Here is a 27,970-nt window from a genome sequence, read left to right as displayed (position 1 = left end):
TCTCGCGGTAGTTGAGCCCGCGTGTCAGTGGGCAGCCTGTGTGTGTGGTACTGTGAATGCTGGAGAAACTAGGCAAAGCGATTTCGAGCGGCTGGCACGTACGGGGCAAACTTTTCACAATCAGACCTTTTTTAAATAAACACGCAAACAGGGATTGGGAGAGTTTACCAACAACAGGAATACTGCGAGAACCCAGTCTTAACTGAGGAAAACATCGAAGCGATTGTAGGCGCTGCTTTTCTATGGTTGGGATTGATTCCCAACCAGCGCCTAATACTGCTCGTATAAGGTCACGAGTGGAGGACTTCGACATTTCCTCGGTGCAAGGAATTATTGCTGTTGTTACATTGGCGGAAAACGATTTTATGGAGACTGAAGGTAACGCGGTAGATAACTTTAAAACGAATCTACTTATAATTTAGACAATTGAACACTCTACGTGCCTTATTTTCTCCGTTCCTGTTTTGTAATTTGCAAAAATGCTATTGCCGTATCCACTTTGAGGCTCGACTTTGTGCTATAAAGAATAAGTGTAAAAAACAAAAACATTTGACACATTTGTCGAGGAATTGCTCTAAGTTGACTGGGGTTCTGTTACTGTATATCTTAACTAACGTCTTTACATTGTTCTGTACTCTTGTCGGGTACATTCAGTCAAACAGTAGTCAGGTAATCTTGTTATTGCGAGAAGACTCAAACAGCTTGTTAGTCACAGCGCAGATGACAAGCAGCAAATGTGTTTGACTCGCTCTGCACAACTACTCTGTGTTTACAGAACAAGCGCAGCTGAATGCTTGACTCTTAAGGAGATAATGAGCCAACGCGATGTGTTTTTGTCTTGCTCCTCGGCTGTGTGAAGGATAAAGGGGTTAAATCGGCTATAGAAGAAGCGCGTGGATCGGGTGGACGGACTGGGCTTTGTGTGTCCGAGAGCGCTGGGAGGGGTGACCGACGGATTCTCGCTCATCTACTCGGATTACTGAAGAGCGCCACGACCCCTGGATCTTCACTTCAGAAAGGATACATTCAAGATGTATCCGCAGGGCCGGCATCCGGTGAGTAGCATAAATTATATTGATGCATTGTGCCCTGGCAACTCCGCGCCAGAGCGCGTTACCTTCTCGGTCCAAGTGCTCGTGGATGGACTATTGTGTCGCGTGACGTTTCCGTCGCGCGGTGTGTCCTTTATCTGTGCTCAATCTAAATAAGGATGTGCTTTTCTGGACGTCCGTTGTCTTGGTTCTGAACAGTAGTGCATCTTCATTTAACTTAAAAGTGGTAAAATGTCTAGGAAAAAATGAATGGAGGGGAATCAGCTACTAGTTTTTCTCCGGGGCTGTTTAGACGCAGTGACCCGTCTGTGTCACGCCGACCTCTGCTGACTGTTCCCACTAGACTCAAAACCACCGACAGGCCGAGCTCGAAGGAGCGCCTGTGAAGAACCGCAATTCAGCTCTGATGAAATAAAATTTCCCTGAAAATCGGGAAGCATGAAATGTGTTATTGACACCCGTGGTTATACCCATGACTTCAAAAACACAGTGAAAGTAAAACCTGAGACCTGTGGACTGCCGTAAAAGGAGTAATGGAGAAGGTCGTAGGTTGTTTTGGTAATGGTGGTAGGAAGTCAAAGGTACAATGACATGCTAAAAACACTTCGTGTGAAAGCGGATTGCATCAGTGACTAGGTTAGATTATATTGATAATGTGAAGTTTATGCTTTGCAGCAGTTCACATATATTATTGCTATGATTTTTCAGGCACCTCACCAGCCTGGTCAACCAGGCTTCAAATTCACTGTAGCAGAATCTTGTGACAGGATCAAAGATGAATTCCAGTTCCTTCAAGCTCAGTACCACAGGTAAATATTGCTGCTGTGCTGTTATTAATGACCTGCTTGATGTATGTGTGGGATTAATGTCACACCTGCTACTAGACTGTGAGGCAGCTCTGATGCTACTTTGATTCTGTGTAAATCAAATGCAGCATCGGTGCAACCTTAACAGTGTAACCATAACAGATGAATAGTAACTATAACAACATTATAGTATGTAATATATCAGTGTACGCTGTAGCTGTTAAAACTATAGTTTCATATTTGTATTTGTAATTTCATATTAGCATAACTTTTGTCATATGTCAGTAAGTTTCCTGTGTATGTGACCAAATAGTGCTCTTTGAGAGGATTTGCCAGCATGGACCGTTAACTCATTCTGGGTCTTTCTCTCTCCTCACAGTCTTAAAGTGGAGTTTGACAAACTGGCCAATGAGAAGACAGAGATGCAGCGACATTATGTCATGGTAAGAGCAAGATGTGGTTTTCTTTTTAATTTGAGGTCTTCTATCTGTTGTTCTTTTGTTGCTTGAAAACATCAGTAGGGTCACCAGCTGCCCATCTGAGCTGGTGTTTAGTATCCACTGCCCTTATTTATTATGTGATACCATTTGCATTGATTGCACCGAAGGATCAGCTTTGAGATTATAGGAGTGTGAGTGTGTGTGTTTGTTGTAAAATGCCTGGAGGCTGTTTTGGGCGTTTAGTAACTGCTTGTTCCATCCACTCTGTCCTGAGGGCTAAGTGTCTCTTGATTCAAATGAGAGAAAGGGAGGCTTGCTCAATTTAATCAGATTTGAATTTTTGGAACAAACTGGGTTTAAGAGACTTGTCAAGGTTAAATAGTTATATTGATGATGTGCAGTGAGTGTAAATAAACAACAATCTTCTCAGCTAACCAGTTAAAAATAAAACAATGTATGCATTAATTCAATAGAGGGGTGTATAGTTTGTTTTTCTTTAATTACATAGAGACCTGACCCAAATGAAATGTCATCAACATTAAGGATGATTGCATTCTCACTCAATTTTGTACCTTGTGTGCAGTTCAAGATTTACACTAATGTTAGTGTCGCTGAATGCCTCTTATTAGAAGTCCATTGAGTGGAAATTTAATTCCATCTGCATGTGATGTAATAGTACACAGGTTGAACAGTGTTAACCAAGCTTTACTCTCTCTTATCTTATTTGAACTTGCAGTAGATATTGACTCAACATGCCGGCACCTTTGTTAAATATTGTTTTTCAGAGGAATGCTGAGTGGTATAAAGGACACTACCAGATAAACGAAATGAAATATACAGACATGCTCTGAGAAAATCCGATGTTTGCAGTAGTTGTTAGGATGAACATAGTCTGATCAGTTATTTTGAGTACTGAAAACCACTTTTATCTTGAAATGACAGGGATGCTTATGATGGATCTGAAATAGATGTTTCTTAGAGACGTAGAATTGTGAAGAAATGTACCTCAGACACATATTTGCCTATCTTTGCTTAGTTTGTTTGTTTTTTAACTGCTCTTTAGTAACTGGTATGAGATAACCGCTTCCATGAATGCTAGTAGTAAGTAAATACCTCTAAACAAATGTTGCCAGAGAGTTTCATACACATTGCCCTCTACTTCTATAATCAGGCAGTTATCGGAGTCCTGGTTTTGTGGATGCTTTTTTTTAGGGATGTGCCCTAATCTGAATACAGTATTTGGAAAGATAATGACGTGTACTACAGCACCCCTAAAGGGAATAAATACATGATGTATGAAACATTTTTTTTTCGATGGTTTCTTTCACAATTATGTAATTGAGTAATTATCCTGTATATAAATTGGAGGAATCAGGGAGCTGTTATTAATATGTAGGACATTGAAATCACTTATAAATGCGCGTTGGCTTTTTACTTCTACTTTTGAGATTTGCGTTCACAAGTAGCCTACTCTACTAAAGAGCGGTCCTTTTTACACACATTTCACAAGATTAGATGTTTGTCAGTGATGCTCAGGATGTGCAAATCATCCGCCATCGTCCTATCAGTCATGTCTCCTTACCTCTTTCTGTTTATGTGGTAAGTGAAATATTATGTAACATTACTGTTATGTAAAAGGCAACCGCTAGCAAGCAGCTAACCATGTCCCTTTAGTGGCTCCGTACAACACATGACTAACTTTCCGTGCCTTTTCGAATACGGATTTGCTATTCGAACTACTTTTTTTGTATGTGTGCATGATATATAGAGGTGATACTCTGCATTACTGCAGTCAATAGCATTATACTATTGTGAGCTAAATGCATTTCTCTTTTTTTTTTCTTGCAGTATTATGAGATGTCCTATGGGCTGAACATTGAAATGCATAAACAGGTATGTGATCTACTTGGACGCCATGTCTTTTTAATGTGCATTTTGTAGGTAACATTTGTATGATAAAAAAATATTGCATGTCTTTTGACATGACAAATTCTTCTGGTTAAAAGGATGATGATTACATTACTGTACATTTCTTAAAAGCACTATATTGTCCAATAAAGGCTGTTTGTTCATGTCAAAGAGCCTGCAAGGGGTGCATGTACAATACATATTTTGAGCAGTTAAACATGTAATTGAATTGATTACAGTTGTTGTCGGCATAGTGGTTAGTGCATGTTTGAACCTAGCTTGTGCAAGTTTGAACCCATTTCCCAATTCTGTTCCCTTTTATTGTCTTTGTTTCCTATGCTGCAAAAAGTGAGTCTGCACCCAACATAACAAAAAATAAAAGTATAACCAAGAGAAAGATGGAGGGCAGATAAAGGTTTAGGTCAGTCGCGTCCAGCAGGAAGTGTTGTTTAACCTCTTTTAGTAATTTATGTGAATGTTTGGCATCACAGACTGTCCTGATTGTTGTCAGCCTGTATGTTTTTTTTCTGCAACTGATCGATTGGGGTTTTGTTACCAAGTGAGGTTATGAAATTGATGCATTTTAAAAGCGAGACCAGCCAACACCCACATTTCCTCTGTTTCTCTATCTCTCTGTCATTAGTAGTGATGTGATATATAGTCATATGAGGAGGGCTCAGTTTGAAGAGGCCCTTTATGGTTCTCACCCTGAGGCCTCACAAGGTTAATGGTATCAGTGTGAGGGTGCTGAATTGGAACAGCATGCACAATCCATCAGCTTCTCCAAGTGTGTGTGTGTGTGTGTATCTGAGCCACATGTCTCTCTCTGAAAGACACTGCATTTTCTGAAAGGTTCTGTCAGGCACTTATCTCCAGCTGTGAGAGAGATGGAGAGAAAATGAAAAGGGAGGGAAGGGAAGGTGCAGGGGCTTTGCTCAAACAGGTTAATCGACTGGCTTTTTTTTTTTTTAGGGCCTCTCTTTTGTTTATCAATAGAGCTCTGACTGAGTGCACTCAAACGCATGAATTATTCATTGGAGCATGGACTCCCTGCTCTCTTTGGAGTTAGCGATGACAGCAGTCTGATAACACACAGTCTGCCCTTCATGTAGTGCTTTTGGAAAAGAAAGGGAAAATTCATCTAGGTGCCAGATTTGTCATGTGCTTTCAGGATCCACCAGATTCGGATTGCAATTAAATAACTGTATTATGTAAACACACTTGAGAGTTTCTAATTGTGCAAGGGTCAGCGCTAATCTTGCGGTACGTTAAAGCCTCGGGGCAGGATGGTGAGTTTACACTCATGAGTGGGAGGACTGGCCGTGTGGGGGCAGGAAGTGGACGGCTGTTCTTGTCAATGTTGCCCTTTAATTACTGAGCCTCAGAGGCCCCTGATCTGCTGTCCCTCTGTGGTTAACACAGTTCCCTCTGTCTTCATTCTCTTCCTCATTTTGTCCTGAAGTTCTCACTGCTGAATGAATGCAGAACTAGTGTGTGTTGTCATTGATGTGGCCGTATTTGGTCAGTTTTGTGTGTATGTGTGTGTGCGCACGCACACTGAGCCAGATTCATTAAGTTAAGCTTAGTCTGTGGCCCGAGAGCAAGGAGGGGGGCTGAGATGGGCAGCAAGGAGGGAACTTGTTCAGATGAATAATTTATTCAGGATTCCAGGAATTGTTTGCCAAGGTGATGATGGTCGATTTGATTCTGAGCCAAAGCAAACGGACTCCGAGCACACTGCAGTCTCTCTTCAGAAGTGTTTGTGTACATGTGAGTGAGATGTCTAGTGGTGACGAAATGAGCCCGCATTCTCATGACAGGCCAGTGTATTCCTAACAGAATGCAGACAGGGTTATATTATAATATTTTATTCTGATTACTGGTAGTTTGTCTTATTTGAAACACAGTTTGAGTTGATGAGTGTGGGTTGTATTTTTATTTATTTATTTTACATTACATTTACTTTTTAGGCATACACCAGTAAGCCTTATTTTTCCATGTAATGCCTGATATTAAACATTATTATTGTTATTATAATTTTCATTATGCAAATTAGACATTTAATTTTTTGCTTAATGCTTGTTTTTAACTGTTTATTGATTAATGCTTTAAAGAATTAACTTTAACTGAGCACTTTAAATCACTTACAGTTAAAGGTTTAATATCCGCCAACAAATGTATGTTCTAAATATAAACCAGTACTGATTAATTAAAAAGTGTTTAATACTGACAGATTCATCTGTTTGTCTTCCTCGATAAAGCTCGTTGAATAAAGTGTTTTTGGACTGCAGTGTGTAATGAAATACTAGCCTGCAGGACATTTTAAGCTGCTTGCCACATTGTATGTTCAGTGTTGAATATAGATACGGTAGAGTGTGCTCGTGTGAATTTTGGATCACAACTGTCTCTCAGCCCTGTGCATTGGATTAGGTGGTCGTGTCTGTGTCCTTTGTCCAGGTCCCATGTCCAGCTTCAGCAGATGAATGCACAGAGAGACACAAACATCACTAAATGGTTCCAACAGGATTTGTGCTGCATATGCAGTGGGGGCAAGACACAGACAGCCTGTACAGACGGCTGCTGCTCAAAGCAGCCTTTCAGCCCGAGGTTTAGAGGAGCCTGTGTCAGGCAGGAAGGAGTGAGCTCAAGTGTGTGAATGCCACTGAGTGCTTTGGTTTATTTGTTAACGTCTTATCTGTGAAGGTTGCTTCATCTGTCATCAGAATGAAAATTAATGTTTTTTTTTTGTGTCTGAGTGAGCATGTAAATGTAAGTTCATCTACACAAAGTCACTCCCTATTTCTCTCCCTCTTGTCTGTAATTGTTCATTGAGTCACAGAGAGACAGTGCAGTGGTCTGTATGTGTGTTCATTTGTCACCGATTGGCTCTCCTTCAGTGTGCAGTTGTTTTGCAGCATATTTTATCCTCATCAGTGTCTCCCAGCACTCAGCTCGTACCCACAGCAACAGGTAAATGGCTTCTGGCGTGCCATTGACAGGGCTGTGCGTGAGAGCTCTTCACACGCTGCTTGACAGCACTGAGCACCTGGGATGGTGAAGCTGAGCAGAAAGCATTGCTCTGTTGAAGGGCCTTGTTTTCACTCCCTGTGCCCTGTTTTTCATCAGCCTGTGTGGGAGCTGTTCTAGTAGCTTACGGCAAGCCTCTGGAACTCAGCAAAACCACACTTCCTGTTCTTATCCCATGGTGCAGTGGTTTAATCTGAGGTTAATGTATTTTGTAGGGTAGTTTGTGTAAAGTGATTCTGATTAAAATCCTTTTAGCTTGTTTTATGGAGTCTACCAAAAGTGAATGTCATAAAAACATGTTCAGGTCACACAAAAAAAAGAAAAGAAAAATGATTGATTGATGGTGCAATTTCACTGTGGCAATTTCATGACTTTTTTCTCCCTCTCAATTTATTATTACTTTTTTTTTCTGAAGTTCCCTTAATTATCTTTACTTTGATTCTCATTTTTGTTTTTTTCCCCTACTTTAACAGTGTTTTTTGTAACATTTATGAGAGGATAAAATGTGATTGTCAATGTCACAGTGGAAAAAAAAATATTTTTCATGATGCGTAACACTTTTTTTCAATGATATTCCCCTTGTATCATATCTTGCTTAGTGTTCGTTTTATTTTTTTTAATGAATATAAATGTAGATATTTTTTACCATAAGTCACGTTCTTTCAAGCCAGCATCACAATAGGAAGCTCCTGTGTAAGTCATGCCATATATCAGTGGAAAAGTATTTTCTGATAATTACTGTAGATTATATTTTACTTCGGACAGGCACAAAGGTTTATTGTATTGGGCATATTGCTAATGTTTCCCAATCTTTCCTTTTTTAACACACACACACACACACACACACACACACACATACTCTTCACCCCACCCATGAAAGAGAAGCCGTTACTCCCCCTCCCCCATCTGCCCCCTTTCATCCCACATTAACTTGCAGAGCTGATCTGATCGACAGGCTGAAAATTAAATTTAATGACCTGCCCCTGTGCGCGTAATATGATTTTACTGCCTGTTATGGTCAAGCAGAGCTCCAATTTACATAATGATCAGAGGGAGAGATAGGGGCGGACCGGTTGCTGTGGCAACCTCAGAGTGGCTTACAGGAATGGAAGCCAAGGGGAGGGGGGTGAACTGATGAAGTGAGCGAGGAAAAAGAACCTCAGTCTATGGCTTACGTTTGAGAGCAGGCAACCTATTTCAATATTTCCTTGTTTTGGTTAGATACCAACTGATTATTGTTATTGTATGTGTTTGTTTTACAAAGGAGTATGTGTTTGTGTAGCAAAGCCGGGCTGAGAAAGCATTAATAGCTGAATGACTCTGAAGGGGTGTGGAGAGAGCTTAGATCCTTTGTTCACATCCCTGACAGTCAGTTCATCACAGGTCAGGACACATCCACTCTCACCCGCTCTAAAGAGAGACCGAATCCATCAGAGTGCCAGGGTCGGCACCCTCCCACAGGCACAGAGGTCACGCTGCCAAAAAATGAACGGAATGTGGCTTGCAGGAAAGAAAGAGAAATTTCTCCCCTCCCTCACCTGCTGGGCCATCTGCTCCAACCTATAATCAATTTGTTCACCGCCCCACATTTCCTCTCCCACCCTCCTCACACTCTCCCTTCCCGTCTCTTCTTTTCATCCTGGAGCATTAGCATAGCTCATGATGAAATATAGCTTTTTGGGGCTTCAGGTAGCTGTGAGTAATGCAGGAGAACCAGAGCATGTTGGCTGATTACCCTGTCCGTCTCTCCATATCAATAAAAGTCATTTTGAATATTGCTGTAGGGCTCTGGTTCCTCGCCTCCTGCGCTGCTGGAATGGGAGCATGGGGGAAAATGGTAATTGCTCAGTATTGCCATCGTTAATCTCCCAGCACCAAATTAGCATTAGCATATTTCAACATGTTAATGAAATAATCTGTCTGGGTAATGAGGGGGTGGAGGGGAGGTTGAGGCCAGACACCCCCCCCCCCCATCCCTCCTTCCCTCTCTTCATCTCTTGACCAGATGGGCACCGCAGGCCTTCTGCCCATCTTGGCCTGGCAGAGCGGTTGATTTGGCCAGATCTGTTTCAGTAGCAGTGTGCTGGAGCGCCGTTTGGCTTTGTGAGCCACACACAACCATATCGGCGCTCAAAGAGCATCATGTTCATTATGCTCCAAATCATACACATGGCAACATCAGCGACGACAGACAGTTCTGAAGTTTTGACTTCATTAATCTGGAGCTCTGGAGGTTTCCCATCATGCCTCATTTAGAGTCTTGATTAGAGCATTCAGCAATGTGAAAGTAATGTGAGAGTGTTCGAGTGCATGTTGTAGTGATTTAAGTACATTTGAGTGATTCGGGAAGAGCTGACAACATTTAATAACCGTACTGTTTGTATGTCTCTGTTTTTCTCTTTTAGACTGAGATTGCCAAACGTCTAAATGCAATTCTTGCCCAAATAATGCCTTTTTTGTCACAAGAGGTAAATAAATATTCTCATAAAATGAGCTGCTTGCCATTTTAGCCCCATTATTTCCGGTAGCCCATGCTAATGTTCTGTGTATTAATCTGTCTTTTCTATTTCCTCCAGCACCAACAGCAGGTTGCGCAGGCTGTTGAACGTGCTAAGCAAGTGACAATGACAGAGTTGAATGCCATCATCGGGGTACGTGGACTTCCCAATCTGCCTCTCACCGTGTGTATACCCTTCTTTCTCCTTCATTTGACCAAGGCCAGGGTCAAATCTGCACTCATGCCACTCACTGTACTAATGCATTCATGCCTGGCTCCTAAATGACAATTGGATTTATAGTATGTAGTAATAAAGATCAAATTTGCTCTTAAAGAAGTTACACCAGCCTACTCCCACAGGCCGGGTTTGGGTCAAAGGTGATACATAAGCTGTAATCCTCCGCTGTAAAACCTTCAATCCAACACATATTACCTCAGAAGCTCGTAAACAGTCTAAGGGCAAATCCGTGATTGCTAGAGACGTTTAAAGTTGTGCTCTGGGAGCAGATCAGGATTGTTGGTGTGTCTGGCTGCAGATTTGCCCCTGTCCTTCATGATGTGATTTTCACTTTTTTAATTTGTAATGCCATGCATTTACACCATGATGTTTGCTTTTATTATGCCATCGTTTTTGTCTTGTCACAGTGTGCCGTTTGGATCATTTGAGTTAATTTGTGCCTGTAGTGCCTCTCTCTCTCTGTGTCTGTTTGTCACAGGGTTTCAGAGGCATGTGGAGAGAAACATGTTAAGGATTGTGTAGTTAAGCTCTCGTTTTGATCACAAAAAGGGAGAAGTCTAATTCTGTCAGGGTTGTCTGCGATTAGTCATGTTAAATACTTTAAAGAGCCTGTGTTAAGGAGCATTGAGAATGAGAAGCTTCCTATTGAATTTGGCAACACAAACATTACTTGAATCACTTCATTTAGTATCTGGAAAACTGGTTTGTGTGTTAGACTGTTTTCTCTGTACCTAAGCCTGGGTTATCGTCATTCTAAACCCCACTTTTAACCTTAGTTAAAGGTAGGTTTTACACTTGTAATTTAGAAGCAGGTTTACTCCACTGCTTTCATGGTACTAACCCTGCACTGTGGTGTCAATCTTGTAGAGTGTGAAATGATGCGGTGTATTAAAGAATGTTATTGCAAGATGCTTAGCAACAGACAACCAATAGTGTACATCATATGGAAACACTGCGCATTGTATAAACAATTGTTGCAGTGTTTAAGTGGGAAAATGTAATCTGGTGATAAACGTGTGAATTGGTAACGGGTAAAGATGTTGCACGCTGTGGTCAACCATTCAGAGACACTGACATGTACTGTGTTTAATGTCAACATATGAATACCCAGGACTAATTGCAAACTTTGGGAAAAAGTATGAGCAGTATGAAATGTGAATCAAAATAATTCAGGATTCCATTTAGAATTACCCAGGGTTAACGGTTTCAAGTGTGAAAAGACTTTGTCAGACAATGTGTTTGAATCTTATCCAGAGTTAATTTTGTTCAGTGTTTAATCTAAACTATTCATTTCTGTAGGTCAGTAGGCCAAAAACAGAAGTGCTCTTACATGCACAGTTAATCACATTTTTGTAGGCATGATCTTTCTGTCCAAATATACACAGTGTGTATTGTTTAAAGTATTAAAATGCACAGTGTCACCTGTGTCCTTCAGAGCAAGCACACAATGCTATGCTTGATGAAGACTAGCTACAGTCACTTCATCTAGGTCCAGTAGTCAGACGTTCTGAAAACTAAACTGGAGTGATTTCAGTTTAATTATTATCCTTTGTGTCAATGGGCCATTTCCTTTTCATTTTACAAAAAAAAATGTTTTTAGAAAATTTTACTTGATAGATTTTACTAAATAATTCAAATCAAAGTTTTATTAGATGTTAAAGTACTTAGTGTGTCTCCAGTGGTGAAGGTGACTATCCAACTTTGATTTGCCTGGGCTGGGCTAGTGGGTAGGAGGTCCTGAGCTGGGTCAGGACAGCCAGAGCAAGATATTGGAATTCAATTAAGGCAAGTGAGCCAAGACTCTGACCTCTGTTTTCAAGGTAATTGCTTCCTCGAATCTGCCTGAATGCAACTGTCGACGGGGCTCCATCATTTAACAGCTAGCCATTCAGCAGAGCAGCTTGGTGAGACGTGGGGAGGCATGGGGGCAGGGCTTGCTGCTTCTGCTCACTTGTGCACACTTAGCAGTCACATGGTCATGATGGTGGATCATCATCATCATCATGATGGTGGGTAAATAGATGTAGTCAGGCAGACACTTGCCACACTGTTACAGGAATTAACACACAATCTCTCACACACCCTTACAGGCTTAAAAAAAAAAAAGCTTTTATTTGTTGGCTGGTGAGATGCCAGGGGGTCATTAGATTCACTGTTAATCAGGAGCCAGCAGTGTTTGGCACAGTGATAGAGACAGTGAGGAGAAGGAAGATTGTGAAAGGAGAGAGAGACATTGTGAGAGGGAGTGATATTCAAAGGGAGGGGTAGAGGCAAATAAGTGGGTTAGCAAGAGAAGAGAGATGCCCATGAAACCTCTAGTCTGCGGTACCACTGACCTGTTAAAGTGTCAGTGCTGATGAAAATTTCCTCACTGTCACAACCCCTAGTTGTGGGCCTTGTCTCAGCTAGTTGCTCGTTGACATCAACATTGGCCAATGTTGCCCTGTGTATCCTCAGCTTTATGTTTGTCGAGTTGGGTTTCGTTTGAATTTTATAGGTTACGATTCTGCTTATTATTTCCGATATTCGGTCAAGATCAGTGAATGATTTTCTTCATGCTTATACATGTGCTTTCTTTCTCATCTATTTACGGTCACAAAAGATGACTGTGCTTGTGAGGATATACTGACATCATTTTGTGCATATTGGTAACAAGAGGTAAAAAGAGAAGTCCGTTCCGGCCCAGAACAACTACTTCCGCTGTAGAAATGCACAGATACGGACATAGGCTGGGAACCTGCACTAGTGCCTGTACAGTGGTTCTCTGTGCTCACGCTTCAGATACATGCATGGCAAGTAAAACCGTGTGCAAGTTCTTTCCATTCTTGAGCTTAAATGATTTAAAATCACATTTAAATGTAAATGCAGTAATCGTTAAGCAGAATCGAAATGCACGTCTCCTATCGAATCCCTGGTTTTTGGAAATTTGGAACCAGTTCTCGATACCCAACAATACATTTTTTGCCAGCACTGTTATGCTATTAGTGGAAGACTAATAGGGATCAGTGTTTCTTTTTATGATGTTTAAGGGTTTTCAGCATTGTGGTAAGGTTAGAAACACACATTTAAATACAAAAGCACCCTGTTGGTCAGCATTCATGTGCCTGGGTGGATTTGTGAAGTAGTGATGTGTTATTCATGAGTGAGCTTGTAATGACATGCTCATCTCTTTTCTCTCATCAACAGCAGCCTCATGCTGTCTACCCTGCTCTGATGGTCAGTGCTAAAACAGCCTCTGTGTATGTTATATTTTGGTTTTTGAAGTGAAGTTGATACCCCAGCATTCTTTAGACCCTAACGCTTCTCTGTTGTATCTTGTGTGTTTGTTCAGCGTTGTGCTTCCTTTAGTTGTTGGTTTCAAAGCAGTGGCTGCTTATTGGGAGAATATTAATGCTTTTTTACATAGGTTTAGAAATTCATATTATATATTTATGATCCCTGTTTACATTAATATGATCACTGCAGGACTGCTGAGACATCAATAAAAAGTATTTGATACATATTTAGATTATTTTGAACCGAATGCATTAACTAAATGCACTATATTTGCATGAGAACATTTATGTATTTAGAGCTAAAATTCTGCATATAAAATTGTTAATTATTTGCAGTTACCGGTTCATAAATCACAAATGCACTACTGTTAGTTTTGTTTGTTTATTTATTTTTAAATCCACTTTGTGCTCACCAAGACTTTGTGAAATACATCCAATAACTCATTTTAATACATTTGTAAAAATTATTAAATGGCAAAGCTGGATTTGCCTTCAGTGTCACATGATCCTTCAGTAATCATTCTAATATGCTGATGTCTTATCGTATGAAAAAAATAACCTGAATTGAGATTAACTTGAAATTGAGTTTATTTGAAATATACTGTATGTATTTTTGTAACATTTGTTAACATCTTTACTATCACTTTTGATCAGTTTAAAGAAAAAATTGTATCGACCTCATTTGAACCTTTGAATGGTAGTGGGCCAGCTTTTCCATCTGAAATGTAATATAATTTTTTAAAGCACTGTATGGACCGCATTAGTTTGTGGACTGATTTGGTTTTTTTAAGGTAATTACTAATGTGGGAATATCTATCTAATATAGATTTGCGAAGGTCTTTGCTTTGGATGTATGTATCACAGAACATTTAATCCAGCATAATTGGTCTGATGATAAATGTCATAATTACTGTGTACAATTGTGGGAAATAAGGTGAAAATTATACCTAATGCTGCCACCACAGAGGCCGTTCTGAGCTATATGTGATTGGACTCATATTAAATCCTTTTCTCATCAAAAGGGATTCTGATATTTTAGCCAAAATGACTAAATCCAAAATGAAGGCAGCACCATGAGAAATGTAGCTTTAACTGTAGTATTAGATGAAGACCAATATATTTTTGATTCGGATGAAAATCACACAATGCAACAGACATTTACCTGATCTGATCAGTTGCATTATCACATCTTCCCCTCTTAGTTGTAAACAGCCACTGCTTTGACACTATATATGTTACTGACCATTAAATTAACACAAACATAGGATGGCTTGTCTTATTGGCTGTTGTTAAGGAGGCATGGAGGAGTGGCTTAGTTTAGGAGATGGTAGCCATGGACCTATGTCTAAAGAGGTGACTAGTGAATGCCATACATTGGACCGTGCTTGTATGTGTGTGTATATTAGTATGTGAATGAATGTGTGTACATTTTGACTCATGCACCCTTAATTTAATATTGCTTCTTGATTGCATAGGATAGAACGAAGTGTGTATAAATCCTGTTTGAAGCTCATGTAATTAGTCAAGGATTTGTGTATGTCTTGTTTGTTGTAAAAGGATGCATGTTAAGTAGTGTAGTTTCTTAAGAGCAGTGCATGTTAAGAAATCTATAGTATGTGTTCGAGTAAGCCGTTCCTGCTGAGCTCAAGGAGGACATGTCCTTGTGAACAGTGTCCTGCTTTGATCCAGCCACTAATGGAAGTGTTGTGGTGCTAGTGTCTCTCTCTGTGCATCCTGTGAGAGAAGGGCTTAACCAGTCACCTTTATTCAGTGTTTGCTTTCCATATGCCTTTTTCCCTCTGACCCACTTGCTGTGCATGTGTGTGTTGACAGCAGCAGCAGCTCCAGGCTCAACACCTTTCTCATGCTGCCCACGGACCCCCAGTCCAGCTGCCCCCTCACCTGCAGCCCCCAGGCATCCCTCCAGTCACGGGCTCAGGGTCAGGTCTGCTGGCGCTGGGAGCTCTGGGTAGCCAGGCGCACCTGTCAGTCAAAGATGAGAAGAACCACCATGACCTGGAGCACAGAGGTAACGCACAAATGCACTGAAGAGAAAACAAAAATACATGCCCTGAAGTGGTATGCTCATGCTTTGGTAAGAAAATAAATGTAAATGCTGACTTGGTGCTTTTCTTTATATTTTTTTCTTTTAACGACTTCTTCATTCTTACTTGGATAAAGAGCGGGAATCTAGCACGGTGAGTTCAAGAGTGTCATTTTCTAATTTTCCATATCTGTCTCTACTTGCTTTTCTTTATGCATATCTTCATAAAATGTAATCTGTTCCTTACACAAAACTACTGTATGGTGCTGAAGGCTTCAAACATGAGTCATATGGATTTTTATTTCTGTGCTACTTTATGTCCATTTTAAAGTACACAAAGAAGAACGATGTAAAAAAAACTACTGAATGCATCTTTAAGTACCGATACCACAATGGTGTAAGATGTTGCACTGGCTGTCAAAGTGGATCAGCGTGATTGTCTCTTAAGTTTTATGTAAATTACACTGATCATGGTGAGTTTTAGAGAGGGGTCTACACAACAATTCCTTTTACTGTCCAACAAAAAAAGAGCTACCTTGGGCATCTCATTTCTGCGTCAGTAAATCCTTTCATCTTGGGCCATACGTTTTATCCAAAAAAAAAAAAAAAATCCTATTGTTTCAAACCTTAGTTTTTTTGCTTGTTGCCTCATCAAACAACATAACACTGCTAGTGTTTTTACAAAGCCATTCTTTAAAATTACTCCTGTTGTGTTCCTGTTGTGTTTGGAGTGACATGAAGTAAATTGTGACAGAATTTTTTGTTGAACTATTCCTTTAAGTCCTGATGTTTGATGAAGAGGGAAGTCAGTGGCATATTAACAGCGTGAGGAGAGCGGAGCAGGCAGCATTAGGGCACACTAAGCCTATAAAAAAATAATAAAAAGGAGAAGGGAGCCTGCTGTATAATCCTACTTTTAATCCAGGTAAAAAATGCGCAAAAGCACAGGCCAGGGATTAGCAGCGCTATAATTTCATCACAATTAAAAAAGACTTTGACTCTCTATCTTAGAGGATTTGTCCTCACCCACTCTTCATGTCTCCGGCTCCTGGCTCAGATAAACCTGACTCATTCAACTATGTGTCATTGCCTCCACCTTTGTTTCTCCTTGTGCCTCTTTTCTTCAATTTTGTTAACTGCTCTTTCACTTGTTCGTTTGGCTCTGTCTCCACAGCTGTTGTTCTGTCCCTATGTGCATATCTCTTGTCGTGTTTATTTGCAGTTTCCATACAACCACTTAAAGTCTTCCTATCTCCCAAAGGCTGGATTACCCCGTTTCACCTCTTAAACTGGATATGCAGAAAGGTTTTACTTGGCAATAGAGTTGTGTGTGTGTGTGTGTGTGTTGAATGGGCAACAGTGTGAATGGGTGCAGTCATGCCTGCAGAAATCAGACTCTGCTGTTCATTAGCGCTTAGTGCAGCAGCGTCCATCCTGCTCTCTGCCCGCCGGGACTTCCTGTTGTCATGGGTCATCTGATAGCACTGCTCTGACTTCACTTATTGAGTCATGTTAAGCCTGTCTTAAAAGGTCAGCCTATTAAACCCGCAGCTGAGACGCACACACACATGCTCCCCTGTCAGGCTGAGAGAGCAGTCTAGGTCTGTTTATTACTTTTGGATTAGCAGAAGAGGGGGGTGGGGAAAACGGGACAAAAGCAACACTGAGATTGTTGTAGAGTGTTTGTGAGTGGGGTTTAAGATGCCGGGAATCCTTTGTGTTGCCTCCAGGAGAGCATTGGGGTTCCTTCTGCCTGGAGATCGCTTCCTTTGGCCCAGCCACATCCTCCTTTTCATCTGTCTCCCCTCTCTCTCTGCATGAATAGAGGTTTGTCAGTCAGACGAGAGTGTGGGCTTGGCACTGAGATCATGCACTGGCAGTGCCACACTCTCTGGGCCAGAGATGATGCCCGCCTGCCCAGCCTTGCTCAAAGTGCTAGCGCCACTCAGCCGCTGCCACTCTCAGTGCATCCTGGGATATGTGATCTTCCATCTTCCTTTCCTGTCTTTTCCGCTTTCCTGACTTTCTTCTACGGTACCTACACACAGTTTAAGTAGTTTAAGTATACTTACTTGTATTAGGTGGTTTTAAAAAAAGTAAGGATTAAAAAAATGCAGTAGTTCTTCTTCTTCTTATTATTATTACTATTAATACTATTAGAATTATTTAAAAAAAAAGCTCCAGGTTTGCTGTCGATTATTATTATTTTTTTGAAGGGCTTCACAATTTGTCAAAATTGGATTTTTGCAATTTACAACATTAAACAAATAGGAAATATTATTATTGTAATTCACTGTAAAATAGTGGGTCATAATTTTATTTTATAGCACAACTGTAAAATTACAGTACTAATATTTATGGGTGCTTTCATTTAATATGTTTCAAATATAAAAAATCAAGCTTTTTGGACCGAAATCCGTAGGAACCCCTTTAATTTTTTTTTTTTTTTTTTTTTTTTTTAAGACCACAGCTGATTCATAAATGATTGGTGTGTGCTGTGTTTTCAAATACACATTATGAGCGACCCAAACTCACATCTCATTACTTGGAGCAAACCACTTTGAGAGACCGATGCTTGCTTGTACACAGAACGCTTCACTCTGTAATTCACTGTGCATATATTTATATTTAATTGAATCCACAGCATTTGCAGTTTGATAATTGCAATAATCCGTATTGAGATTTCACTTTTATTTTGATTGTGTAGCTCTAATGCCTAGCTTACACTACAGGATTTTAACCCAGGTTTCCAAGTTACGAGCTCGCCAACAGGTCGGACTGATTTCTTCCTAATGTCCATTTTTAAATAAACCGCTCCTGTTTCACTTCTTAATTTGTGTTGTTCCCATTCTAATTCTCGTGTGGGTTTTCATCATGATGTGGTTTGTGGACCATGTAGAGTTGTTGTGTGACAGAGTTGTTTTCAGCTTGTGTAGTGTGTGACCCCCTGTTGTGGATCATTTACGTAGTGTTGTCTAGTGTGAACTGTGAACACTATAACGACTTCACGACAGACAGCAAGTCATGTATTCTGAACAGTACCGTGATCTGCAGATGTTTAAAGTCATGTAGTGTGAACTGAGCTTAAGGCAGCAAGTGGTCTTGGCAGAGGGCTGTGGAGTGAAAGAGGCGTACTTAAACTCGCCTTCCCTTTTAAGGCCCATTAGTTGTGTTGAAAGGTTTGCTGTGTTTTAGTAGAGGTGGGCATGTGCAGGAGGGTAGGAAAACAAGACGTCATCTGGCTGGTTAACTCTCATGGTAAGTGGCAGTTTATTCTTGTCTGGTCTTTGAATTTCACTGTTATTCTCTCTGTCTCTCCCCCCTCTGTGCCACAGGGATTAGTTTTCGCTTGAACCTGCTGTCCAGTTTGGCGCGTTGTGTAATGCTTGGTGCAGGTTGCCCAGTGCTGTGAGGTTAGCCCAGAATGTTTGAAGCGTGGTGTGGTCAGGCTGGTTCAGAGGCCTCACTCTTCAGGGATAGTTTGCTCAGCTGTCCCGCCTGCTTTGCTTCATGGGGCCTGGACTTGCCTGCTTGGCAGGACCTACGCTCTCTCTCTCCATGCCAGGGAGTACAGGGTGATCTAACAGGGCCTGGGGCTTAACCCCCTCGCTTCTTTGTGTTTACCTTGTACGAGCGAGGAATTTACACACATGGCTCGTTCAAAGCCACCAGTGGACCCATGTCACCTCTGATATTTGTATTTGTGCTGCTGAAAGCCCGGGCCATCCTGAGCATATCTGACTGTCTGCAGCTAATGAGCTGAACCTAAATCGTCTGTTATGTTATACTGAGGGAGGAGCTCTTACATGGAGTATTTCTTTAAAATGTAATAAACCTGCATATATAAATACATGTATGCTACGTGATATTCAGGGGGTTCTATTAGTTTGGGTATTGATTTGGTATTGAAGTGCAAAGTGTACAAATTCTATAAATGTGGCATTATTTACGGGAATCATTAAGTGTATTGAAACCAAGTGCACAGTGATGAGCTTTTGTTTATGATTTGTGCTGATCAACTTCATGTTTTTATATATATATATATATATATATATATATATATATATATATATATATATATATATATATATATATATATATATATATATATATATATATATATATATATATATATATATATATATATATATTTTTTTTTTTTTTTTTCTTTAAGCAGAATAATTCAGTATCACCGTCAGACAGCCTGAGGGCCAGTGAGAAACACAGAGGCTCTTCTGAATATAGTCTGGACCCGAAGAAACGCAGAGTAGAGGAGAAGGACAACATGAGCCGATATGTAAGATTCTTATAGTACAGCCACACATACAGAAATCAATCATTTTCAGTGGTCATTCATTTTGTGATTTTTCTACTAATATTTACAGAGACCAGTAAGTGATCTCTAATGGCTGATAAGATACGGATATATTGTCCGTTCCTAATGAAGTCATTTTCATTTTGCTGTTAAAAATGTACACTGCTGTCCAAAAGTTTTATTCAGCAAGGTTGTATCAAATTAATCAAAAGTCAGTAAATAATTTGACATTGTTACATTATATTTCTGTTTCAAATAAATGCTGTTCTTTTGAACTTTCTATCCGTCCAAGAGTCCTGAAAAAAATTACTTTTTAAAATCGTGATGTTATTTTAAATTATAATTGACAACATTACTGTCTTTACTGTATTTTGGATCAAATACATGCAGTCCGGGTGAGCATAAAAAAACCCACTAAAAACACTGACCCCAAACTTTTGAGTGGGAGTGTATATTATGATGTGTGTATATATAAACTGTCCATGCTATAAATTTATGATTGTGTTCATACTGACAGATTTACTGCCAGCTTTGTTTTAGCCAAATGTTATTTTTCATATCAGTGTTACTTCCAGAAATACAGTACTATCTTGGATCGCTCAAGTCTATAACTGTTGTTTATACAATACAGGACAGTGATGGTGACAAAAGTGATGATCTGGTCGTGGATGTGTCCAATGAGGTAAAAACTAGTATTTTATTTACTATATTTAAAAACTAGTTTCCCATTTTTGTTTTGAGAGCTACTAGTCTCTCGTATGTAACTCTTTCCCACTGTAGGATCCTGCCACTCCAAGGGTCAGCCCGTCTCATTCTCCTCCTGAGAATGGACTTGATAAGGCCAGAGCACTGAAGAAAGATGCCCCCAACAGCCCGGCTTCTGTGGCCTCCTCTGGGAGTACCCCCTCCTCTAAAGTGAAGGACCACCCACATGTAAGTGTTAGGGAAAAGAGAATGGGCATTGATGGTGATGCGTCTCTGCACATTTGCAAGACCTTCTTCCTCTCCTCAGATTTATAGCTGCAGTGAAAATGTCAGATTGAAGCATAACATGAATACATCAGCTACTGTCAGACAAACAGCGGCTTAGCCGCTAGCCTTGGCTAATGTCTCAACGCGCTTAGCTAGCCTCAGAGGGGAAGAGGAGAAAAGAGAGAGTGATTAAAGATGAGTGAGAGGATGAAGTCTCGGGGAAGGGTTTGGTCTGAAGTTTAGCTTTATCCTCCTCAGCTATAATGAGCTGTCAGTGTTTGACTGGATTAGTGTGGGTGTGCTCTCTGGATTTGAGCATTTGTGGAATGTAGCTTTAGCTAGCTTTAATTCCATCTTTGTTCCTTCATCTTTCAGAATGACAAGTCCTCCACCCCAGGTTTAAAGTCCAACACCCCCACCCCACGCAACGACGCTCCCACCCCAGGAACTAGCAACACCCCTGGACTCAGGCCCATACCTGGAAAACCACCTGGCATAGAAGCACTGAGTAAGTTGTAAATGCGCCCTTTTTTTAAGCTTTCCATTCATCAAGCATACTCGTTTGTCTAAACTTTTGACCATATTTTTGATCATTGAATAACTTTTTGAAACCAGTTACCTGAGCTTGTGATGTCATGTGGTTAATCTGGAGTCAAAGAAAAAATTAACCTGTGAGTGTGAGTATGCATTTATGGCTTTTCTTCTTTATATATTCCCAGCAGCGCCTGCCCTACGTACGCCATTGTCGATTGCGCCACCATATGGGGCTCCGTTTGCCATGATGGGTCACCACCCAGAGATGAACGGCTCATTGACCAGTCCAGGTGTTTACCATGGCCTTCACATCTCCCCTCAGATGAGTGCCGCAGCCGCTGCTGCCTATGGACGCTCGCCTATGGTTAGTCTTTATTTACTTTGATTGCATATACATTCCTAAAGGTTTGCAGAAGCTTGTTTTCCTGTTCCGGTTTCTCTCTCTCTCTTGTTCTCTCTCTCTCGCTGAATGGCCTTTAGCAGCTCTCTTCCTTAACTCAAAGTCAAGCTTCACATGCAAACCCTGTTAGAATAGCATTCGGTTTCAATATTACCTTTTGCGTTTGTGCAGAATTTGTTCTGGATCTCTGTGTTTGTGCTGAGGCCATGGGAAGTAATATATAACCTGGGGGGGTCTCTAATAATGGCTTGAGGTGATAGCTTAACTGGAATATTAACAATAAATTACAATGACAATAGAGCTGATAAAGAGAAAAATTAGACTACAAAATTAGTTTCGGTTTATTTTGCAGCTTATGTATTTTTCACATTTTACTCTTTAATGCTAAGATACTAAGATGTCTGTGTGTTGCAGGCGGGCTTTGATCCACATCCCCACATGCGTGCCCCTGGTCTGCCAGCAAGTCTGACCTCTATACCTGGAGGGAAACCGTAAGTGCTGTTATTAAACTCCAAACTATGTATAACAAGTTTTTTTTTTTTTTTTTTTGAACGAAATGAATACTTTAATTCAGCAAGAATGCATTACATTGAAATCTTATCTCACATTATAAATGGCACTTTTGATCAATTTCAAATAAATGTTGTTCTTTTGAACTTTCTATTAATCAAATAATCACAATGCCATAAAAATATAAAGCAGCACAGATTGTTTTGACTGATAATAATAAGCAATGTTGAGCACCAAATCAACGAATGATTCATTAAGGATCATGTGACATGTGAGATGAGAATTTCTGATTATTGATCATTCTCCTCCTTTAATGCTCTGATAAATAGGGCCTACTCCTTCCACGTTAGCGCGGACGGCCAGATGCAGCCAGTACCTTTTCCTCCAGATGCTCTGATTGGACCAGGTATTCCCCGTCATGCCCGTCAGATCAACACACTCAGCCACGGTGAGGTGGTGTGCGCCGTAACCATCAGCAACCCCACACGGCACGTCTATACTGGCGGCAAAGGCTGCGTGAAGATCTGGGACATCAGTCAGCCTGGCAGCAAGAGCCCCGTCTCACAACTCGACTGTCTGGTATGTGTTGTCTTGTCAGTCCACACAAAATCACAAGAATTCTCTTCTGAAGTACAGTTACATTCTTTTATTTTTTTTAAAAACATTTCTATGTATAATCTTTCCCTTTAATCCCCTTGCTAAATAAAGAACCAATTTTGGGGCTATGAGAAGTCATTCTAGGGGAAAATACCATGATGTCTCTGCATTATCCCCCTCAGTCTTTGTGTCCCTGTGCTTGCTCCATAGTGCAGAAAGCGGTGTATCTGATGAGCTGTTCGGCCATTATAAAGTGATTTAATTTGTCTGAAAGCCTGGACTTATTGATCTCCCTCAGGAACAGATCTAGAATTCTCCTGCTAATTTGAAAATGTGCTTCATCCTTGTGCTGCAACTAAAAACCCTTAAAAGCCTTTCCAATACCCACTTACCATTCTGTGCCCTTTTATCGGTCGCCTCGCCTCCTTGACTAACCTTCATAAACACAGGTTAGACAGGAATTAGGGAGCCAGAGCAAATAACAGGGAGCTGAACGGCTGCTTTTCAGCCCTGCCATTTTGATTGGCCTAAACTCTTGAGCATGATTATTGAGGGGCTAGAGAGGGATGTTGATGCATATTATTAAAATACACACACACACACAAAAAAGAAACTGTACAATTTTTTTTTTCCTTCACCAAAATCCTCTTTTAATGCAGCATTCCAATAATATCTGTCTATAAACATATGTTCCATGCTTCTCTCTCTCTTTAGAACAGGGACAACTATATCCGTTCCTGTAAGCTGCTTCCGGATGGCCGTACTTTGATCGTTGGAGGGGAAGCCAGCACTCTGACCATATGGGATTTGGCCTCTCAGACTCCCCGTATCAAAGCCGAGCTCACCTCTTCTGCCCCGGCCTGCTATGCACTGGCTATCAGCCCTGACGCCAAGGTCTGCTTCTCTTGCTGCAGTGATGGAAACATTGCTGTCTGGGACCTTCATAACCAAACCCTTGTCAGGTAGGAAGCAAGCCAGGAGTTGCATGACATAGTGTCTCTTTGTGGATAGCGATGCAAACGCTGTTCTGATGCATTAAACGCCAATGTGTATATGTCTTATCTACGTATGTAGGCAGTTCCAAGGACACACAGATGGTGCAAGTTGTATAGACATTTCCCATGATGGCACCAAACTGTGGACAGGTGGTCTGGACAACACAGTACGGTCCTGGGACCTGAGAGAAGGACGACAGCTCCAGCAGCATGACTTTACTTCACAGGTAAAACTTTTTAACACACAAAAATAATAAAATCTTACCAACCCCAAACTTGCTTACCAACACTGAATTTATCAAAATTACAGTGAAAACTGTAATGTTGCAAAATATTATGATTTAAAGGGTTCATTTTATACTGTTCTCTGAGGTTCACTTATGATGTTCGCGTGGTTTTTACTAGGGATGTAAGAAAATATTGATAACCATGAATATCGTGATATTTTGTTTGGCAATACTGTATCGAATTTCTCAAAAACACGATATCGATATTTATAAAAACATTTAAATAATGATCCTACAAGATTCATGGCAGTTTTGTTTTGAGTTTAATCTCGACCGCTAGATTCCAGTCTAATCTCTGAACTTAAACAGTGACAGGAAGTGCTAGCATAAGGGCACGCCGCTAATGTTAGCATTAATATAGTTTGCTGCTAGTAATGAAGGATGGAAAAATTGTTCAAAGCTGAAGTGTGTTTTAAATGACTGAAAATAGCTACAAATCTTTTATCCTTGACGTTCATAACTAGATTTTCATATAATGCAAGTCATGAAGTGCACTTTTACTTTTGGAGTGAATTTGCATTTAATTTTCTATACTGCAATTCACACATTGATACTGTGTGTGTGTGTGTGTGTGTGTGTTCATGTTCTTCCTGCAAGCACTTTATTTTTCATTAATATTAAGCTGATGTAGTTATTTTTTTCAGATCAAAATATTATGACATTGTATAATACAATTTACAAGATATAAAATAAATATGTCCTTGATTACAGTATCGCAACCCTTGTATTGTATCAACAGATTCTTGCCGATGCACCCCTTGTTTTTACATTCAAAAACATAAAAATCAATAAGTAATAGGCTGTTTTCTTCCCTGGTCTTAAGGCCAGTTCGCGTAACTCTTTGTGTTTATGGGTATGCCACATTGAAGACATTCTTTTGTTCAATATATTATTTCAATACGATGATTTCTTGTATATCAAAAGCTCAAGTAAAAGTTGATTTTTCTCAATTCATGACCCCTTTAAAGTAAGCATTTTCTATTTAATTTATTTTAAAATGTAATTTATTCCTGTGATTTACAGCTGATTTTCAGCAGCCATTACTCCAGTCCTCAGTGTCACATGATCCTTCAAAAAAAACTGATTGTTATGCTGACTTGGTTTTTGCGTAACAAATTAATGTAGAAAACTATTATGCTGAACATTGCAGAATATATATAAATTTAATTAAAATTAATTTAAGGAAAGAAATAAAAACCTTTGACAACTAGTGTATTTATCTATATACATTGCATTGTACCACAATGTGTTCTTGACTTATTTGAATGACTTCTTTACGGTTCTGTTTCTGATAATCCAAATCAGTGTTTATGCATTCATTGTCTGTATGCTTTTAGATAAGTGTGTGATTGCCTTTGGGCTTTGTGCTCTCATCTAGATCTTCTCTCTGGGCTACTGTCCGATGGGTGAGTGGCTGGCTGTGGGAATGGAGAGCAGTAATGTGGAGGTTCTTCATCACACCAAGCCTGACAAGTACCAGCTGCACCTGCACGAGAGCTGTGTCCTCTCCCTCAAATTTGCCTACTGTGGTAAGAGACCACAGTACTGTTACTTCACCTTATAGGTAGTGCATCTTGCACCTGAGAATGCATAGGGAAAAAAACAGTAGACTTGCTATGAAATATGTCTGAGACATGACATTGCATGTCACGAAAACAAATTCCTCGTATGTGTAAATATACCTGGCAATAAAGCTCATTCTGATTCTGATTCTGATTGCATGGAGTACTTCAGCCTTACTTTAGTATTCAGTGGGGTTTGTCCATTTTAGCCGGGCCAAGTTGCACTTTGTACCACCCCCGGCATGCTCTCTCTTTTTCTCTTAATGGATCACTCTACTTCCAAATAAGTCTAGCTGTAGTGAATCAAGTCATTTATATCAACCTTGACTCTGTACCCATTAGTGCATGTGTGTTTGTTCCATTTCCTAAAGGTAAATGGTTTGTGAGCACTGGAAAGGACAACCTCTTGAATGCTTGGAGGACTCCCTATGGTGCCAGCATTTTCCAGGTATGTCAGTCAATACCTCATTGCCTCCCTTCGCTACAGACCACAATACATTGGGAATGAACGTGTGTTTGTGGGATTTCTAGTGTGAGATTGATAGATTCTGTCTTCAGGCTTTCTTTTGGACTATCCCTGTTGCAGTAGGGTCTTTGAGTGATAGCTTTTATTTTTGCTGTGGAGATGCAGCTGTACATAAAATGGGCCATTAGTCTGCTAAAAACAGCATCTTTTTTTGACAAACATTCTGCAAGTTTAATGGTTTAGCACAGGTTTGAGGAAGCAAGGCTGCCATTTTCCAACCATTCTGAATGGCCTCGTCAAAATAATGGGCATCATAAATCAGTAACGGTTTCAACTACAGTCTTAAATCAGTGTTTGTTATTGTTAAACTAAAGTTTAAAACTATTAACATTTGTTTTAAATAAATGTTAATACAAATTAATTATTGCTTTAAATAAATATAAATCTTGGGAAAAACTGTGGCCTTGCCAACTGACTGAAATAAAATGACTAAAACTGAAACAAGAATAAAACTAAGGGGGGGGGGGGGGTTGTACTCGGTCAACTGCTATTCCACTACATTTCATATTACTTGCTCTCTGTTTACTATTAAGTGACCTGCTTGCCTCTAAGAGTGACTTAAATGCTTCAGTTGATCTTTAGAAGAGAGTAATGTTGACATGCTGCTCTGTGGTTCATGATGTCACTGAGTCTCTGTTTATGTCAGCTAATAGTTTCCCTGCTTTCTTCCCTCCACAGTCCAAGGAGTCGTCCTCTGTCCTGAGTTGTGACATCTCAGCTGATGATAAGTACATTGTGACAGGATCTGGAGACAAGAAGGCCACTGTTTATGAAGTGATCTACTGAATTCACTTCGCCAGATATAAAGACTTACGTATGAAGCTTCTCTTTGGACCTGATGTTTAATGGATTGAAGGGATCACTCCTCCACTTTTTCCTCCTTTTATAGTAGGAACCCAGGTTAGGAACTGGTTGATCCGTTGGGATCGGTTCCCAGATGTTTTTATTTTTAGCACACCTGGATTCTAGCAGTGGAGCAGTCCACTACTGATCAAAACGGAAACATGTTAAACTGTCCCAAGGACTTCCTGAAGGCACTAATGTAGTAAATATTGTCTTGCCTTTGCTTTAGGTCTGCTCACGGGATTGTGTGTGCCTATTTCTACCTTGCCATCCCCTCTCCCCATCTTTGTTCCTTCCTTTTTACAAAAAGTGAACAATCTGTGATTATAATATGAAGCAGTGCTTCAGTTTTAGCCTCCTGCTCCGTGGACAATTTGTTTAAAAGTGTATATATGGAGTAATAAAGACGTTTTATAAATATATATAATTATATATATTTCCATGTCCTGATATACTTGTGATGGGTTTCTTTGTCCTCATGTCCTCAATGCTTGATGAATGTAGATTAGGACACACTTTTTAATTTTGATTTTGTAAGCACACTCTCTGGGCTGGCCATTTGCTAAAAGGCTCCAGAATAATCTTCGTTAATTTTTTTTATTTTATTTTTTGCTTATTGAGCCTATCTGTTCATTGAAAATGGGATCAGACCGGAATCCTGTGGAAGTCGGAATACGACGGAAACAGCCCAGAGGAGAGTGAGGAGATGTTTGTAAATTGACAGCGATTATTAAACTTGGAGAATGACTAAATGTGCTGCATTTCTGTGCACTTTGCATTGTGTGGTGTCTTGTTGGAAAGAGGAATTCGGATAATGATGTGTGATTGTAACATGCTGACTCGGTGAGGATCGCAAGTGACGAGTAACTTGCCAACTGATCCCACAAGTGGCTCCACTGTAGTTGCTGTTGTTGAAATGGGATATGATTCACCTCAGTGATTGACGGCTTACTTCTGCTGTAGAGCTCCACCCTAATGAGCCTGCAGCCCTGGTTTCACTCACAGATTGATGTAAACCTTCTTCTACATGAGTGATCGGAGTCAATTGGGGATACGCTTCTGTACAAGTTGAGCCAGTTCTCTAATGAATATATTTATTTGCCTGCACTGAGAGAGAGACCAAGACCGAAGACATCTGCTTT

General features: G+C 40.2%; 1 protein-coding gene across 20 annotated transcripts; it reads left to right on the top strand.

The window, feature by feature from the left end:
* On the top strand, window positions 1–27,970 carry LOC113079269 (transducin-like enhancer protein 3-B). Of its 20 annotated transcripts, none has more exons than XM_026251495.1 (22): window positions 1–378; window positions 776–1,055; window positions 1,761–1,861; window positions 2,238–2,301; window positions 4,147–4,191; window positions 9,639–9,701; window positions 9,810–9,914; window positions 13,152–13,184; window positions 15,077–15,272; window positions 15,425–15,441; window positions 19,462–19,584; window positions 20,234–20,284; window positions 20,383–20,535; window positions 20,950–21,082; window positions 21,297–21,472; window positions 21,923–21,999; window positions 22,348–22,597; window positions 23,330–23,577; window positions 23,690–23,837; window positions 25,276–25,426; window positions 25,831–25,907; window positions 26,664–27,970. In XM_026251495.1, exons 2-22 carry the CDS (start codon window positions 1,032–1,034, stop codon window positions 26,769–26,771), a joined length of 2,343 nt encoding a protein of 780 aa, XP_026107280.1. In that variant the 5' UTR covers window positions 1–378; window positions 776–1,031; the 3' UTR covers window positions 26,772–27,970. The 20 variants fall into 20 exon arrangements, with proteins under 20 accessions (XP_026107280.1, XP_026107276.1, XP_026107287.1 ...); XM_026251491.1 differs by having other exon boundaries at window positions 2–378; window positions 860–1,055; window positions 21,294–21,472; XM_026251502.1 differs by having other exon boundaries at window positions 2–378; window positions 9,810–9,884; window positions 13,155–13,184; window positions 15,080–15,272; window positions 21,294–21,472.

Source organism: Carassius auratus, unplaced genomic scaffold (assembly GCF_003368295.1).
Source record: "Carassius auratus strain Wakin unplaced genomic scaffold, ASM336829v1 scaf_tig00027555, whole genome shotgun sequence".
Taxonomy (NCBI): domain Eukaryota; kingdom Metazoa; phylum Chordata; class Actinopteri; order Cypriniformes; family Cyprinidae; genus Carassius; species Carassius auratus.
Note: the sequence above shows the minus strand (reverse complement) of the source record. Positions and strands in the feature narration are given on the sequence as shown.